This window comes from Asterias amurensis, chromosome 8, assembly GCF_032118995.1.
Source record: "Asterias amurensis chromosome 8, ASM3211899v1".
NCBI lineage: Eukaryota > Metazoa > Echinodermata > Asteroidea > Forcipulatida > Asteriidae > Asterias > Asterias amurensis.
In genome coordinates, this window is record NC_092655.1 from 2,824,607 (window position 1) to 2,841,908 (window position 17,302).

Genomic DNA, 17,302 nt, shown 5'->3' on the forward strand with positions numbered 1-17,302 from the left:
CCAGTTTCAACAAAACTCATCCAATTTAACACCTGGCTCAATCAGTTTCATTTGGAAATGACTGCTCCATCGTCGCATCAGGATTCAATAGTAAAAAGGACTAATTCAATTTCATTAGTGTAGAATTCGCTATTCAAATAAGATAATTCAAATTCATCAGGTCGCACAATCATTCAATGTCGAGGAAAAAGCCAGCAGCAAGAGGCTGTTCGACCATTCAATTTCATCAAAAGGCAGTAGAAAATCAAGTGAAGGATGTTGTAGTCTTGAATGTCTTTTTAAAATGAATGACTAAAATGAACCTGAGTAAGAATAAAGTAAGCAATCATGTGTGCATTAAACAAAAATGAGTGTAGTAAAGTAGATAAAGAAAAACCCTAGTTTAATAAAAAATTAAGGAGAAAGGCGAGAATTTGAATATCCTTCGATGACATTGAATTAAATTTTCTGAAATTGCAGGAAAAACCTATACTTTTATTAGAACAAGCCAGCCCTTGGACAGTTGTCTCTCCCTTCATGAGATAAATTGACGAGTCAGCAGTATTATTAATTATTTTGTAGTGGCTTTCCCTGTGTCAATGATTACAAAACCACCATGAATATGAGATAATATTACTTTGCCGATTTCTTAACACTCCAAATTCATAATTCTTTTTCTCTTTTCTGCGGGCAGATGTGCTTAGGGCGACTGTAACACGGATAAAGAAGAAGTAGTTTGGAGTGGGGAACGAACGACAGAAAAAAGTTGGCAACCATCTACCATCGACTAGACGTGGTAATCTGACATGGATGTAAAATGGTCTTAACATATTATACAGATACAAAAAATTGATCCAGGGTTGGAAGAGCAGGTGCAAACGAGTTCATGTAAAATAAATTGCTGGTGATTACCCCATTTAAATAAAATAACATGGCCCAAATTTCATTGAGCTGTTCAGCAAAGTTATCAGCAAATTTATAGCTGGGTGCAAATGACCAGAGAGCCAGTGCCTCAAATTCAATCCTGCAGGGCCTAATTAACTGAAATTAATTGGTGTTTTGCTTTTGCCCTTGCATCGTGTAGCACTCTATACTCTGTTCTTTCCAAAGTCCGGTGAACAAAATCGACAGGCATATATGCTCTACTACTTTTTTCTAAGCATCTCCATGAAATTGGACCCTGGCAGAATTCTTATCGGCTCATATCTTAAACATTCTGCCTCGCTGAAAACACAATCTCTTGTAGGTTAGGGTTCGGCCTTGCACTCGAAAGATGATTTATGTGAATTGTACGTCAAATACAACATAATTGAAGCAGCAGTCGGCATTTGGATTACCATATGATCTTAAAGTCTTATAATGCAGACTACTTGCATTGGTTGCTATTGCTGAGGTAGCAACCAAAACTCTCAGCCATTTATGGGTCTTTAGTGACCACAGGAGTCATTTTGGGCGATGTTCGGGTCTTGTGTCATTAAAACCAAATTTCTTGAAATCTCCACTGTTGGTCCACTAGAAAACATTGTTGCACTTGAATACAAATTGCTTTAAGACATTGCACCGACCAAACACAAGTTGAATTCTTTGCATTTAAACACAGGCCTACAGGCAATGACTCTTTAACAAGAACATTATAAGAACATATTTTATGCTCGAACAGCTCTACGAAATTGGGCTCTGTTGTCTACCTGACAATCAGCATAAGTTTGAATAAGATTCCTTAAAAAGAGAAAACAAAACCAAGATGGCCAAAATTACAGCTGGAAGGGGTGGGGAGGGGGCAGTTGGAAAGCAACTCACCGATCGTTTTTATTGGCATGGCCACAACGAATGGAGACAACTTAATGTCACAAGGATTTCTCCTAAAGCAGTTAAGCCATGTAGACGGTAGACAAATCCTTGCACTAAGCTTTCGGTCCAGCAGTATTTACACAAAAAATAGAAAATGGAAAAGCAGAAACTGCAGTTCCAGTGAAACATGAGTAGAGCAGGTAGTATACTTAAAGGAAGAGGGAATAAATAAAACGTATTTTTCCCATTACAATAATAGTCATAAATATTAATAGCTCCCTCACACTTCCAAGAAAATACAGTAAAAAAGAACCCATTATCGACAAAAACAACCATGGGAAAAAAGATGGTGCACAAAAATAAGTCAATAATAGCAGGGACAAAATCAAATCACCTAAAGGTTTGATATTTATTTAATGGAAAAGAGCATGACATTTCCATTTGAAAACTCACATTTGAAACCCAGTTTGTGATTCAATAACATGAACACAAGTATATGAAAGAAGCTGTCAAATCATGCATTTTGGGTTGCACTAAATTATGCTGAAAGATAGTCATAAATTAATCAATGACTTCATAAAATTGATTCAGGACATTTAGTGTGGTGTTCATTATCTCAAAATTAATGTGTCCCAGCAAACTCAGCCCGAGATCTATGCACACCATCGCACGGTAATCCATCAGTGTCAAGAGAATGCATGGGGATATAACCGGTACACAGTGACAGTCACGACCGCATGATGAATCTCAACGTATAGTATGTACCTTATCCTGTCTGTCACATTCCATTTGAAATTGGTTTCCCCTGATGTATGTGTTCGACATGAATTCCCCAACGAACCAAACTAGAAAATACTTTATCATCAGTTTACACACTTCTTCATCAGCGTGATGGATAGAGTCTAGTAAGGAGACCCCATTAAAGCGAACTCTGTTTGTTCCATGTCGGTGCATGTTTCCTGGCGTAGTAACAATGATAATGCTATTAGAGGGTGAACATTCAGCCCAGATACTTAACGAAGGAGATGAAGTCGATTGCCTCCATGCCCCCTTGCCACTGCCTTGGTGGCCTTGAAATGCTCTAATGGAAATTTACATTTTTCTCAAAGGGTGCACTTTACCAAGGAGCAACTGCCTTACCACTGTTGCCCTTTCAAAAACTAAGCATAAAGGCCTGAACATTGCCTTCGGAAAACAACTAAAAATCCTCAAACAATTCCTAAGATTCCAAGCACACAGCCGTGATGCTCAATATGTGCCAAGTAGTACCGAAGATGAAGCGTCATGTTTAAACCATCTCCACTTTAACAGCTTCACTGCGAGTGATGGAGTGCTGTACAGTGTACTGAGCACACCAAACTTGGTTACTTAGTTTTACTAATTCAGTCAATAACTTCAGTATCACAGTCCTCGTAACCACCCTCATCAATACCAATTTTGTATACATTCACCAGTTTCCAGATTTGATATCCGCCGCGTTTTCGCTGTAAATATTGATTTTCTTTTTTCCTAGCTCACTCCACTCTGAGGGACAACTGAACAGTTGCAAAATTTCAGAGCTTTTAGTTGGACGTCGAGATTGGAGGTTTGGCGACCCTAAGCCTACTAACTTGATCACCCTTTCTAGACCTTCTGCATTAACAAGAAGTTGTCGTGATCCTGTTCTGCACAGAAGCGTGTCTGAATTCAATTTCATTTTTTATCTTTTTCTCTCTTCAATGGCCATTCACTCTCGAACAAAAAATACCTGTGCACGCCATGCAAATCAAAGACTTGTGTTGGTTGAAATTGATTGGGTTTTTGGCAGTTGGTAAAAGGATACTGTTTTTGCCTTTAGGCTCATGTACAATTGTGCAAGACACTTTTTGATTAAACTGGATCGCTACGCACGCAGACATCACAATATTGAATCATAAATGGATTATCTGAGCAACGGCTGTTTTTATTGAAATGAAAATTATAAACATGAAGCGACTTCGTATTGGGGCAGAACATATGAGCAATGCATTTATACGTCCAGGTTTTAGAATAAAGACAGTACATGGAATTGGTTTAGACTCAAACTGAATGAAATTTCAGTCCCACATGTAACACTGTCTTGAAGGTCAAAAAAAAAAAATACATTCCATCTAAGATATAAAATTGACCACTCAAATGATCAACATGTCAACACAGCATCTAGCATAGTTTTGAAAACCCTTCCCGTCCATTCTATCCACCGCCAGTGCCTCCTATAAATATTTCTTTATCTCTGAGCGTACGTTCTTCATAGCTGTCATACAAATAATTAACATCTGTAAGGAGAGAGCAGGGGTGGTTCAAAGTACTATGACATATTCTGACGCCAGACGAGACGCTGAACAAATAATGGAGGGCGTCACTTTGTAGAATTGTCATCTCCGGACTATTAGAATGTGCAGAATTCAATTGATGTGGAAGAATGGTGTGGGGAAACTACTGTTAGGATTTGGGGGGGGGGGTGGGGACTGCATGAGGCTGAGTGTCTACACCAGATGAACAATCTTTGCCTTTATGGTCACAGCTTGGCTTATAATAACGGCACAACATTTATTGACAGGCAACTTGATGGTTTCAAAGTGAGAAGAAACTATCGTGCAAAAAATATAGTATTGGCCTGAGGGTTCGACACTAGCAGAGTCTTACTCAAAATCCCTCCTAGACACCATGTTTCTTACATATGAGCCTGAGTTGGGAATAAAGTAAGACACTTAATTCACATCATGTAAAACTAAAAAGACAAAACCTTGCGCAGCCAGCACACAAGCAACGGTGGTGTTGCCTGCAACACTTGTGCATATTGACTGGTCTACGTTCACTTGCCGACATCCAGATCTCTGAACCAAACTTTACATGTACACTAAAAATAAAGCAACTCTTTGCCTTTTCCCCAGGGTTGGGACACTTCCATGAAACGTGAACATATACATACAAATGTAGATTGATCAGTTCAACACAACAGTCTAAAAAAAGATAAAAAATAATACTTCACTATTGTCAATACTAACAATGCTTCGAGTTGTGAAGAAGGAAAAATCAATGGTGAAAAATTACTGTTTGATTGACAGTGACTGAAGTTATGATAGGTTAATTAGAATCTAACCAAAACAACTGAATTATCATATGTTCATATCCACAGATGATATTTGAGACTTTAAGGATAACTGCTTCAAGACTCAGGCTATTGCATGGGCACAATTTCATTGGACGGTTTAACCAAAAATATTACTTGACAATTTTCAGCAAAGCAAAAAAATACACTTACCAAGTACAAATATTGAACTTGCATTGCACGGGTATACCTTTATCGTAATGACGTGCATATTGTGTATGGATATATTTTTTCCTGATTTTGGATTAGCATGCTCATATCCACAGTTACATGCTGATGTCTCAATTGTCAGCTTATCGATCTCTATCAAAATCAAGTAATGTCATGACAACGTGTCACACATTATGAGCATGTACCGTAGGCCCTAGGTTGATAGCTGTGACCGACCGTGTAAATGAAGGTTTGATATTGAATAGTTGGTTATTAAACCTGTGTAAGGAAGCATAGTAGAATATCAAATTGTAGCAATGAATAGTAGGCACATTTAAAAGAGTTCTCCAAGAACTAAAATGCATCCTTTAAGAACGTCCTTGCCAGAGGACACTATAGACCGTTATCACGCTGTCACCATCTTGGTCAGGTTCCCTGTTTCCAATAACAGTAATTCATTGCGCATGGCACCAGACTATTATTTCGTCCAGCCTCAGTTTGGTCACAATGAGTTGGAATGGAGTAAAATCAAGATGACCACACCGTGATAAAGGTCTATAAAGAAGGAACACTGTACGCATGTAATTGTTACATAAAATGTATGTAAAATAAACCGAAAAACTATAAACATCCAGCTTGATATTCCATCTCCAGCCTCATGGATGGTTTGCCAATTATATGTGTGTGCATGCATGGAAAGACGAAATGCCACTTAGGCGCATGAGAGCACATTTCAGAGCCCTACTTTATGGTGGCATGCTCCAATTCCCTGAATGTAAATTACTCAAAACGTCAATCTCAGAAAACCACTGTATTTGCGTCAGGGACTGGTAAACTGTATCTGGAGCTGACATACGCACGTACTGGCTGCGTTCTGGGAAGGGCACCAAGGCGTTGTCTCCAAATTAGGCAATTGCCCCAGGTCATTGGCTTAGTGTCTCTTGAAATATTCCACAAGAAAATTTTGCATTTCCTCATGTAGAGATGCATTGTACCAAGGAGGAAGAATCTTCCTCCATGCCTGTACCAAGGAGAAAACGCCTTGGCGCTTTTGCCCTCAAAAATGTAGCATCAGGCCTGTATTAGAAATTACATGATAAAATCTGATAAAATTAACTAGTTTTTTTTTCTCAGGCAATTACATGACAAAATCTGATAAAATGAACTAGTTTTTTTTCTCTCAGGCAACATAAAACCTCAGATGGTTTGAATCAGCTTTTAACATTTCAAACCCCAAGAAACCTTAACAAAATGTGAAGAAAAAACCCAACAAAAACACAAGTAGCCTATACCAAAGGATGTAATATTTATTAGGGTTACATACACCCATACCATGTATCAACATAATTATTTAATGGCCAATGCATGTACCAACATCCATCCTCCCTGATTAAATTAAAAACCTGTTTCCCTGGAAATTACACGCGAAAAAAAATCCACAATTCTCTCGCCCTGCAGCATAATCCAATACGCATTTTTTACTTCAAGTCTGTTCCAATTGTGTATAGAACTCGCTAAAACTTGCCTACAGGAAAAGCATTTAGTGCGCACTTACCAAACCCCATGGAGATGGCAATACGCGCCGACTCTAAAAGGTCATCAAGCGCGCTGGCCACACCATATCGGCTTATTGATTCGTAAAATGTTTGAACAAGGCTTGTTATTTTCTGCAAACTGCTTTGCACCGACGACGTACTTGTACATGTTTCAACAACACTTCAGTCTACAAATTCTCCTGAAATACAAACATTCATACGAGATTGGTTTTTCATCTCCGATTTTGATGGAACGCAATTCCATTGTACCAGTGTAGAGCTGACTTGCAATCAGGGAGATCTTGTAAAAACAATCAGGGATATATTTAAGTACATTCAACATAAAATGAAAACTTTTCCAAAATCACAGAGATTTTCAAATGTTCATCAGAACAGTGAAAAGATTGTTTTTTTTTTTTTATGGAGCTTTCCGCAGAATCAGGGAGAGATTGGCAGCTCTGCTGATGCCTTAAATTGTTAATTCTTTCCCCAAGAGACTTCTTAATTTGCTTCACGGATACTTCAAGCACTCACATGTGGCACTATTTTAAAACTACTCGTTAAGATCATTTATAGATTGAGTGAGTCCCGCTCACATTTTTACCGCATCTTCCCGCAAACTTTCAACATTGCAGCTGATGCCAACGGCCAGGAAAACAGCCACAGCTTGTGTCAGACCCAACTAAAGCTCTCAACGATTCTTTCCTTATGTTTTCCTGTTTGTGGTTCACAGCTCCATGGAAATTCTCAGCGGCAACATAAAGAGGCCTCCGTTGCCCATGGTCAATATTTATAAAAATAGTTCGGTCCACGTACTTGCTAGGCACTGTTGCTTAATATTACAGAAACAGATTAACAGCCAAAGTTGAATGTCTTGGGTATTGTGCATGACTGGTCTTCTGACAATTATTTGCTAAACAGAACGAAAAAAAAGCTAAGCAATATGAAATTTGTATTCACCTTTTCTATTTTACTTTCCTATATTTCATGACTAAATTTTACTTTTCAATCAATATTAATTCGAAAAGCCATTAAGCACGTAAAAACCAACGTATTTGAAGAAATAGATCAGGCACACATACAACTCGAAATTGGAGTTGGGACCAAATCCTTAAAGATTGAATACCAGCGAGACTTGCGAAGTCTAATTCTGGCAATCTGTGACAATGATTGATGATCCGTGTACAAAACACAGGAAAGTGTGGTATGAGTTACTTCACCATTTATGTAGGCGCGTAGTACACTTATGCTACCAAACGGCCCCGTACTCTATTCATTTATTCATGTTTACTCTTACTTACGGTTTAGCTTTACTCCGTAATACATGTAACTGTTGTTATTCTTTTATGAGAGTATGGAAATAAATGTATTCTTGAATTGAATTGAATTGAGTATACAACGGGGGATTTTGAGGTATCTTGGCATGGCATATATAGGAGAGTTAATTAATTTGATTACTTTGAGTAAGTTTCAGTTCATGAAATGGTGTGGATTGATTGCCTTGAAGGAACGATGAGAGATGATGAAGCGTGGATAGATGGGAGGGAAACAAGGAAGTAGAGAGGCTGGAATTAGACTTTCTAGAAATCGAAGGGCAACCTAGATTTCTGCTGGAGCTTAGGGTACGAATGGAAACGATGAGCACGTTCGAAGAGTGAGGAAATTGTTTTTCGGTACTGAGTGAGAAATTTACATGGTAACATGTATCTCCCCCTTAAAGGGAGGGTATGATTTTGGTAATTGGCAAAGACCAAGATCCTCACTTGGTAAAATTCCAATTTAAACATACATGTGTGCATGACTGTGAACATTCGGGCTCAAGTTCTTAAGAAAGTGATGGGAAAAAAACCTTGTCACATAGAATTGTGTGCTTTCAGATGCCTCACAAGATCTTCAGATGCCTCACATCAATCTTTCTCATATTCAACAATTTACATGAACAATTTCCTCTCTCTAAAACTACCTTACTTCACAACGTAGCATGCATTGATAACAATTTAAAAGTTCTCACTAAAACTAATGATTTAAGCTCAAATATACGTAAACGTACCTTCCTGTTTAACTTTAGACATGTTTATTGCCACCTTGTGTTTTCATCGGCAATCATTTGCACATTTGTAAAAGAGCAACTTCAAATAATCAATTTGTTTACGTATAGACATTTTAAAGATACTGTTTAAAGACCCCGGGAACTAAAATATTCAATCTGTGCACAAAGTTATGACATAAATGTATGCAGTGATGTTTTTGCGCTCCAGAATAAGCAATGTTTTTCTACCATCATAACAAACAGAAGTCAACAAACATTTCATAACGACCCTAACCATCATGTCACTTTTTAACCGGCCCAATAAATTATATAAAACATGAGCATGGCCATGTGTTCGTGCACTCAGAGCGTGTACACTTGATTCACGTATTACACAAACAACAACCCAGCACACCCCAACAGAGTACAGGCTCACACGATTCGGATCGTATAGGCCCACAGGCGACTCAGAAGCTGGAAAGCAATTGCAACGATTCTTTGGTAAAGAGGTTCAAATGAAAAGACAGAGAGATGGGGGAGAGGAAATTGAGGGACTTTTCACTCCTGAGGTGTCCCCCCCAACACATTCATCTCCAGTTAAAGGCATACACAAAAACAGCTGGTGATGTAATGAGAAAATCGGTGTGCAGAAAATTGGTGAGATAAAAGTTGTGGTTGAGTTCAGTACACTTTGAAGGCCCACTTTACGCTGGTTTACGTGTTTATGTGATGCTAGATTTTCATTAAAACAAGAGTGGAGGCTTGATATTAAAGAATACATTGTAGACTCTTTTTGTATACACGTATTAGCCTGGAATTTCATCTTTGAACATACAGTTTGCAAAGGGCACTTCCGGGAAACTTCAGAAGGGACACCAAGGCCAAGACCAGGGCAACAGCGGCGATGACCTCCTTGTACTGTAATTTGAGGCCCGATGAAGCGGTTGATATGATAACATGCCCAGAACTTTCTCCGTGTGACTCACTCATAAAATTTACTGTCTTGGCCATAAATGAACATGGTGTCTTGCTTCATTGCCTCGGTACAGACAGGGACAAAAGGCGCTGGAATCGACATTTGAAATTAATCTATCAAAACTTCCCAATTCAAGATTGCTGTCAATAATAAGGAAATCAGGGGGGGGGGGCTTGATGGTTTCCTAGAAGATGACTGACCAGTCGTCCTGCCAAAAAAAAGACCGTTATCTTCCTGCCACCACCTCGGGCACGTTCCATGTATCCAACTGCAGTAATACTTGGTTCGGTTACATTGACTTGAGTGGGAGAAAAATCAAGATGTCTGCACCATAATCCCTTTGATTTCCAATGATACAGTTAAAACCCACAAAAACTCACCATTCTGCGTTGGATGTGCCTCTGCGTTAACCACTCCCGTAGTCTGCACCGGTAGCGGTATCTCAATGTCCCCCTTGAGCGTGTCCGCAACGCTGAAGCTCGCCCTGTAGCGGTGGCTGGACTGCAGGAAGCCCAGGTTGACGTCAATTGTAGAGTTGATCTCTCGGGATACGTGGATCTCCGGATCGTGGACATCTTCTGGGAAGTGGACGCGAGAGCTGCCTCGAGGTCTTGTCATCCGGACTGGTTTATCTTCAGAAAAGGAACGAAATAAGAAGATTACACGGTGATAATCTCTCTCTAATACCACCAGGAAAAAAGTAAGCAAGCAACCTAGTAGTTTACAAGTAAGTTATAAATACTGTAGATCGTATGTGTACATATCCTTGTATGACCTATATTTTTGGCCAGGGTTGCGAACTCTCACTGCACTCTTGATGTAACAACCTGATATGGACAAACAGCATCACATATCATCGCACTGCCTAGCGACAGCATGACATGGTGATCACATATTAATAACAATAGTTTACCAATAATATTGGTGTTATTGAATTTAAAAATGAACTTAAATGTACCCAACTACTGTAGAATAGGTGACTTTTGAGACGCTGACGGCAGCAGACATAAATTGGTCTTTTTTGCAGCTCTGAGCATGCGTAGGTCTGAGCATAGTCTGAGCACGCACACTACTGTGAAAAGGACCGTCTAAAAGTCTCCCATTAGTAAGCTGTAAACAAAAATCAGACACAGTTACATACGGTATGGTATAGGGGTGTTGCCCGGGAAGCCTGGGGTATGGCAACCCCCCCCCCCTCCCCCCCAAAAAAAAAAAAAATAATATATACCATATATATATATATATAGTCTGTACATGTAGAGCCCTTAAACGAAAGGAAAAACTGGTATTTAGTATTTGACCACTCTGCTCTGATGATTGTCGCTCTGGCTCAAGTTATCTGTTTGTCTGGCAAACATTCCAAAACTAACTCACTAGCAAGCACCGCATTAGTGATACTTAGAATAAAATACGATGATGCAACTTGTAGGGCTACCTGTAGATGACCTGATGCTAGCTCACAGCACACTTTAAATTGTATTTACTGTGAACCATCAGGTTTGCCTGTGCTTCCCATATCAATAGCCCCAATTGATTTTGCACTGAATGCATGCAAACAAGGGGTACAATGTAAGTCATTAAAAAATACAGGATGGTGTTCAAATAATTATAGGACGCTCTCCACATTGAAGGCTCATATCACAATGCTGACGATTCACCGTGTAACGGAGGAAGTATTTTCTCTTATAATTAAAAACAGCTTGCACAGATGGATTAGTGTAATGTGGATCTAATTACAGGAAATGTAAGGCTGATAAAAACCATGCCTCTTTTAATTACTTTTTTACGAAGCAAGTAAACTCTACAATACGACTTTAGAAAATGTGTACTACATCTTGTTTTCAGACGACATGTACTTCGGGATTATTTTGTGATGCAAATGTCTTGATCTGTGTTTGACACAAAGTAGCCTAGGTAGGTTTTACTACAAGGACTAAAAGGAGCCTCGTATTTTATTATAATACCTTACTTTATAGCAATGTATACGTTTTATGGAATGGTTTTAAAGCCACTAATGACATAATTTTGTACATAATATGTACACAACTTACCCAGGGCTGTATTTATTTTGCATTTTCTGCTTACCTAGATACAAATGCAATCCGCTTAAAGCCATTATACACTTTCGGTAAACAGTATTGTCCAAGTCCCACACTTCGTGTATCACAACTTATATATAAAATAACAAACCTGTGAAAATTTAGCCTCAATCAGTCATCGGAGTCAGGAGAAAATAACGGGAAAACCCACTCTTGTTTCCGCGCGTTTCGCTGTGTCATGACATGTGTTTAAAATAAATCCATAATTCTCGCTAATGAGAATTTATATTGTTTTACCGTTTTCTCAAAAAGTAAAGCATTTCATGGACTAATATTTCAAGAGAAGTCTTTCACCATTACCTTCTGTAAACCCTGTAAATTATTTGTGAATTTGTGAAATGTTTTTTTTTTTTTCCTGTACCGAAAGGGCCCAATGGCTTTAAGAAAATTTCTAAGGTCAATATTAAAGTCAATAGTACAGTTCATGGCTTGACATGGTTCAAGGTACAATCGTATACAATGCATTTAAAGAGTTTTTTCATAAATATTTATCATTGTAAAACAAATAAAAGTTAGTCCTTGGACTCTTTGTTTAGTGAATAAAAACCGGAAATAAGCCAAAATGACATGACAAAAGGCTGAAGGTCAATTTATGGACAGGGCAACATACAGCCGGCCACAGGAAGGCTTCCTTTCAGCCTATAGGATTAGAGAAACATAACATCAAGTTCAAGTGACTGCAAGTATGCCTTACTACAGATGTATATTAAACCATGATCAAACAAAGGGGATTTTGTAAAAGTTACAAGTTGAAATGAGACCAGCCAGTTTTAAGACCTGTACAGGGCTTGAAACACTTGGACAACATGCCTAAAGGCCAGTGATTAGGTGTCAGGCTTGCAAACTTATGACTTGACAAGTACAGGGGTCTTGCGTTTTAAATTGAATAATAAAACCACACTGGCTAGTCAGTGAATAAGTTTTTGTAAAAACATATATCCTTGCACTGTTACTGTAAGTGACTGCATAGATTCCCGTCTGAGTTTCGATCAATGAAACTTAGGCCTGAACCACGAGGCAAAGCCATTGACTTAACGTTATATCTTGTGTCCGAATGGTATAGATTTCCACACAGGCCATCATCCATACAAAACAGTAGTATTGGATTGAACACTGGCAAAGCAACGAGTCACTTCTTCATTTCCTAAGATGCTGACAGCATAAAAGATGGGCTGGGTTCACCATAGCACCTGGTCTGCGACCTTTCAATCTTGAACAAAATACTTGGTGTTTGGTGAAGTAAATACATGATTCAAGAAGCACTTCTGTAAAATATAGACCATTACTCAGACTAGTCTAACATGATATGAACTGAAAGTTGTTGAGACATGGACTCACGGGAACGTTTACTGAACGGCCAATTATTTGTGTATGTTTTGTATTTTGTACCCTAGTTTTGTACTTTGTACCCTAGTTTTGTCTGTCCAGTGTTTTAAGTTCCGTCCGTCTTAAAGCATGAATAGGGAAAACTCATAGGCTATGAGTATGAGGTTCTTTTTTCCCCCACACAAACTGGCATGTTGCATACATTTTTATCTGTACAATATAAAATCAAATTAATATTATTATTCTGATAAACTGTAATGTATACCTTGTACAGGTTGTACATAACTATACCCATTGCGCAAACTTTGAACAAGGTGCATTCTGGTCTAGCTACATGTAGGGATCAAACTTGATCGCTAGCTAGACCAGCATGCACCTCATTCCACGCCTAATGCACGCATACTGAGTGTTTGCATTGATGTCTATATCTATACAGTGTGAAATAAATGTAAAAAATTTGACACTCAAACTCCATTAAAATACCTTTGTGTGATAAGGCCAACAAGTATGATTTCCTTCAGACAAGCCTACATTAGCAAACACTTGAAACTCTTAAAACATTTTATAGGTGCACCAAGGCCAAAACCGGGCAACAGGCAATGGTCTTCATGGCCCCCATAGTTATAGAATAACTCAAATAAGTGATCAATGATACGTTTATGTTAATGTTAGTTAATGTACTTACAGTGCATGGTGACAATGACCAATCATATCATGATCATGTTGATTTTGAAGTCTGTATCGTTTTCCATGAGAAGCAAAGGTGCAAACTTTACCCTAAGTGCAATGTTTATATTACTAGATAACAATGTTTCTTTATTCAATTAAAAAGAATGACCTTTTCAGTGGTTGAAAATTTCATGGTTTATAGCTTTGTGCATTTAACATAACTGATAAGCTGTAATAATCAGTGAGCTGCCAGAATTCGGGTCAAGCACTTTTTTAAAGAGGCTTTAAAGTGAGATCCACTTATTTTTCTGAAAAAAGACATAACATGAGCAAAAATAAATAAATAAAAGTTTCTAACCTCACATTAAAATGGTTTAAAATGGCAACTGTTTTCATTAATACCCTTCAAGGGCAATTTATGTCAAACACCAATATTGTTTTTAAATATTTGTTTTAAATCAGAAAATCTTAAAAATTACAGGCCCGTAATACATACTGTACAGTTCAGACCGAACTTACGTGATCGTTTGTAGGAAAATTCCTTTATGGATTTTACTTGCATGGCTACGGGCAATGTGTGCATGAATCCCCTGCAATGTAAGCATAGATCACTTAATTTCATTCTGTACTATATTAGGAAACAATTCTAGGCAATCTATGATTAACAGTTAAGCCTGTTGTTTGGATAAAAGCACTTGACATTACGGTATGTGTTTTGACACCGCAGCCTACAATCCTAAAAACCTAGATCTACAAAAAAACACCCTGTAGAGAAAGTACAAGTTCAATCTGGACTCTAACGCAAGCGTACATCTCAACGGACCGGCCTGAAAAATACGACTCAGATTAGGCTGTCTTCAACATGTACTCGGTCCAAATGATACAATCCCCAAAGGGACTAAGTGTACGGCCAATAATAACATCTACAATCTCGTTCCAATCAGCAGAGATTGGCAAAACCCGGCTCTGGTTACAAAGACGGTTCAATTTCCCCTATAATGGAGACGCCATATAGTACATTGTGAAAAGAAGGGGGGTTGCACGTTTATCTGCCATCGCAGCACTAATCAAGCTGAGAGTTCACTTTACCCATGGATTCTATTCAAACTCTTGTTGGAATTATGAGCTCAGATGGCTGTTTACCTGTTTCGTTTGGAACGACATAATAATCCTCCTAGCACTGCAGGTCCAAGGATGGATGGTGTACAACGGTAACATTTCCTAGGGATTGTCATATTTGGTGTGTCAATAGTTGTACAAGCAGCTTGATGTCAGATACATTAAACAAAATTAAGGCCACAAATCTCACAAAATCTACGAAAAGACATTCAACAAAATGCAATTGTGATATATTTAATTTGTTGAATTTTGCGGCCTCAAAATTACCCATGGCACCCACAGCAGTTGCCTTGGTTCCCTGTGCTTTTGCTGTGATGCCCTTTGCAAAGTTCTAAATACCAACTGAAATTTTCCTGATAGTGATAGAAGTGCCCCGTAACCACAGGAAAAGAGCGAAATTGAAGGCCTGTTCTTGTTTTTAGGTGATCAGCACAACTGCCACATACCGTATCCGAGTATCCCCCTTCAAAACAAAAACATACTATAAAAATTGTAAACTTCATTGCACAATATAAATGTTACACAAAGTCAACACTTGCATACTGTGTATTTCAAGTTGCTCCTTCAACCACTTTCTCTATGCTTGAACACATTGTTTATTCAACAATTTTCAGTTTTTTTTTAAAACATCCTGTTTTAAAAACAATCCAAATGGCAGACTTTTTAAGACTTTTTATTTTGACAGTCCTTTGTATCAACAAGGGTATGCCGAGAGATTGTCACAATCTGCTTTTCAACTCCGTCATTCATACATCCAACAGCAGGGGAATGAAACTAAATACATCTGAAAATATTGTTACTAAATGGCAAGAGTACTCTAGAACACAACCCAAGACCTCAAAAGATAACAAACATCTAAGAAGCTGGTGACATTGTATCAGGTTCTTATTCTTATCAGACGTATCCATGGATACTCAGCTCCCTCTCTTTTGTCAATAATTCTTACTCGCCCTCAATTCCTCCTCAAAGTTGATATTGCCAAAGTATATAATCTATGTTTTTTGGAAATGTTTGATTGTTTTAACCCTAAATAAATGTTGATTACAACAAAACTAACCTGTTAAAACTTCATTTCAAAAGGTGGTAGCATTTTTGTTATAGATATTGCAGATAATCTGGAGTAATCGTGTCCATGTAGAAATAATTTAATCCATAATTGGAATACACAACCTGAGAAGGGTTTCTCTGATTGAAATGGTTTTGAGTTTCTTATTCTAAAACTGCATTTCTTTGAAGGGTATTGTTTTACAACATAATCAAGAGTTGCAGTGCTTCTTACAAAGTTATTTTTTTCCAAGGATTAATTTTTTTGAACCAAAGTATCTGCGAGGCCAGAAAGTTCAAAGTTAAAGACAGTTTGAAAAGGGTTAAAAACATCTCTGTTTAGTTTTAAAGTATGAATATATAAAGCTTACTGATTATGGAGTTCATACAGTGTGAGAACCTTTATATTTTGTGAAAACTTTCCATAGGAAAATAAAGTCATATTCAAGAAAACTGTACCAACCAAAGTTAAGTACAAAAAGTGCATGGTTATCGACTAATTTCTCCTGACTCCAACAATGGATATTACAATGTACTTTATGAAGCCCAAATGTTTACAGGTTTGTTATTTCATGCACCTGTAGAAGGTTCATCAGACACAACATGAACACATCTTGGACTTTTCTATCAGCTCTACAAATCCTGCATAATACCTTTAAGACGATGTGAGACGAGATTATCCTATCCAGATAATCCTGCAAGATGAAATGAATATGTACGTAACACAATACAGGAAACTGCCAGAGGCAGAATAATAAGGCATTAAAAATAGGAAAATTCTCTCAAGAATATTCGGAAATTGAACAGTGGCAATCAATACATTGTTTCTGTATCATATGTAAAGGACGATGGTTCATGGGGGGGGGGGGGGGTGAAGGGGGCCTGGGGGACCTAAATCCCCTATGGGATACAAGTCGGCTTGGATGTTTTTGAAGGGATCTGTCTAAATATCATGGAAGAGTGAAGTAGAAAGATCCAACTCGAAAATGGACTCCGACTCCAGACAAAAGGTTACTCCTAGATTGATTAGCTTGCGACAGGTTGCTAAGATCAAAAAGCTACATGTGTGTATCACTTCTTGTTTTATAACAGGGAGGCCATCAAGATGAAATGAATCTTAGATTGCAACATCAGGGAAGCTGTACAGTGGCTGGGTAGCCTGGGTTCACCTGTTTATTTTGAAGGGGAGTCAGGACACTTACAGAACTCACACTAAAATGACTTAATTTAATGTTAAAGTAATGTATCATTAACAGATTATGTCACTAAAGCAGTCCTTTTTATCTAATTTTGAAAATTTGTATGAGATAACCTTCACTTTACAAGGCCGGATGGCCACTTTCAAGGTGAGGGCTACACTTAAACGATTTGGGTTGCCGAACCAAATCAACTGTCACAAGGGGCACGTTGTCGCCTACTCCTGGGAATGGCTGAAACAGGGTAACCCCCTTCACA

The 17,302-nt window shown here is 38.2% G+C and overlaps 1 protein-coding gene across 1 annotated transcript in view; it reads right to left on the reverse strand.

Annotated features, from left to right (window-relative positions):
* LOC139941073 (adipose-secreted signaling protein-like) overlaps nucleotides 1-17,302 on the reverse strand; it is a 46,085-nt gene that overhangs the window by 26,149 nt on the left and 2,634 nt on the right. The window contains exon 2 of the mRNA XM_071937495.1: nucleotides 9,971-10,222. Coding sequence (XP_071793596.1) covers nucleotides 9,971-10,222 — 252 coding nt within the window. The remainder of the gene's footprint in view (nucleotides 1-9,970; nucleotides 10,223-17,302) is intronic.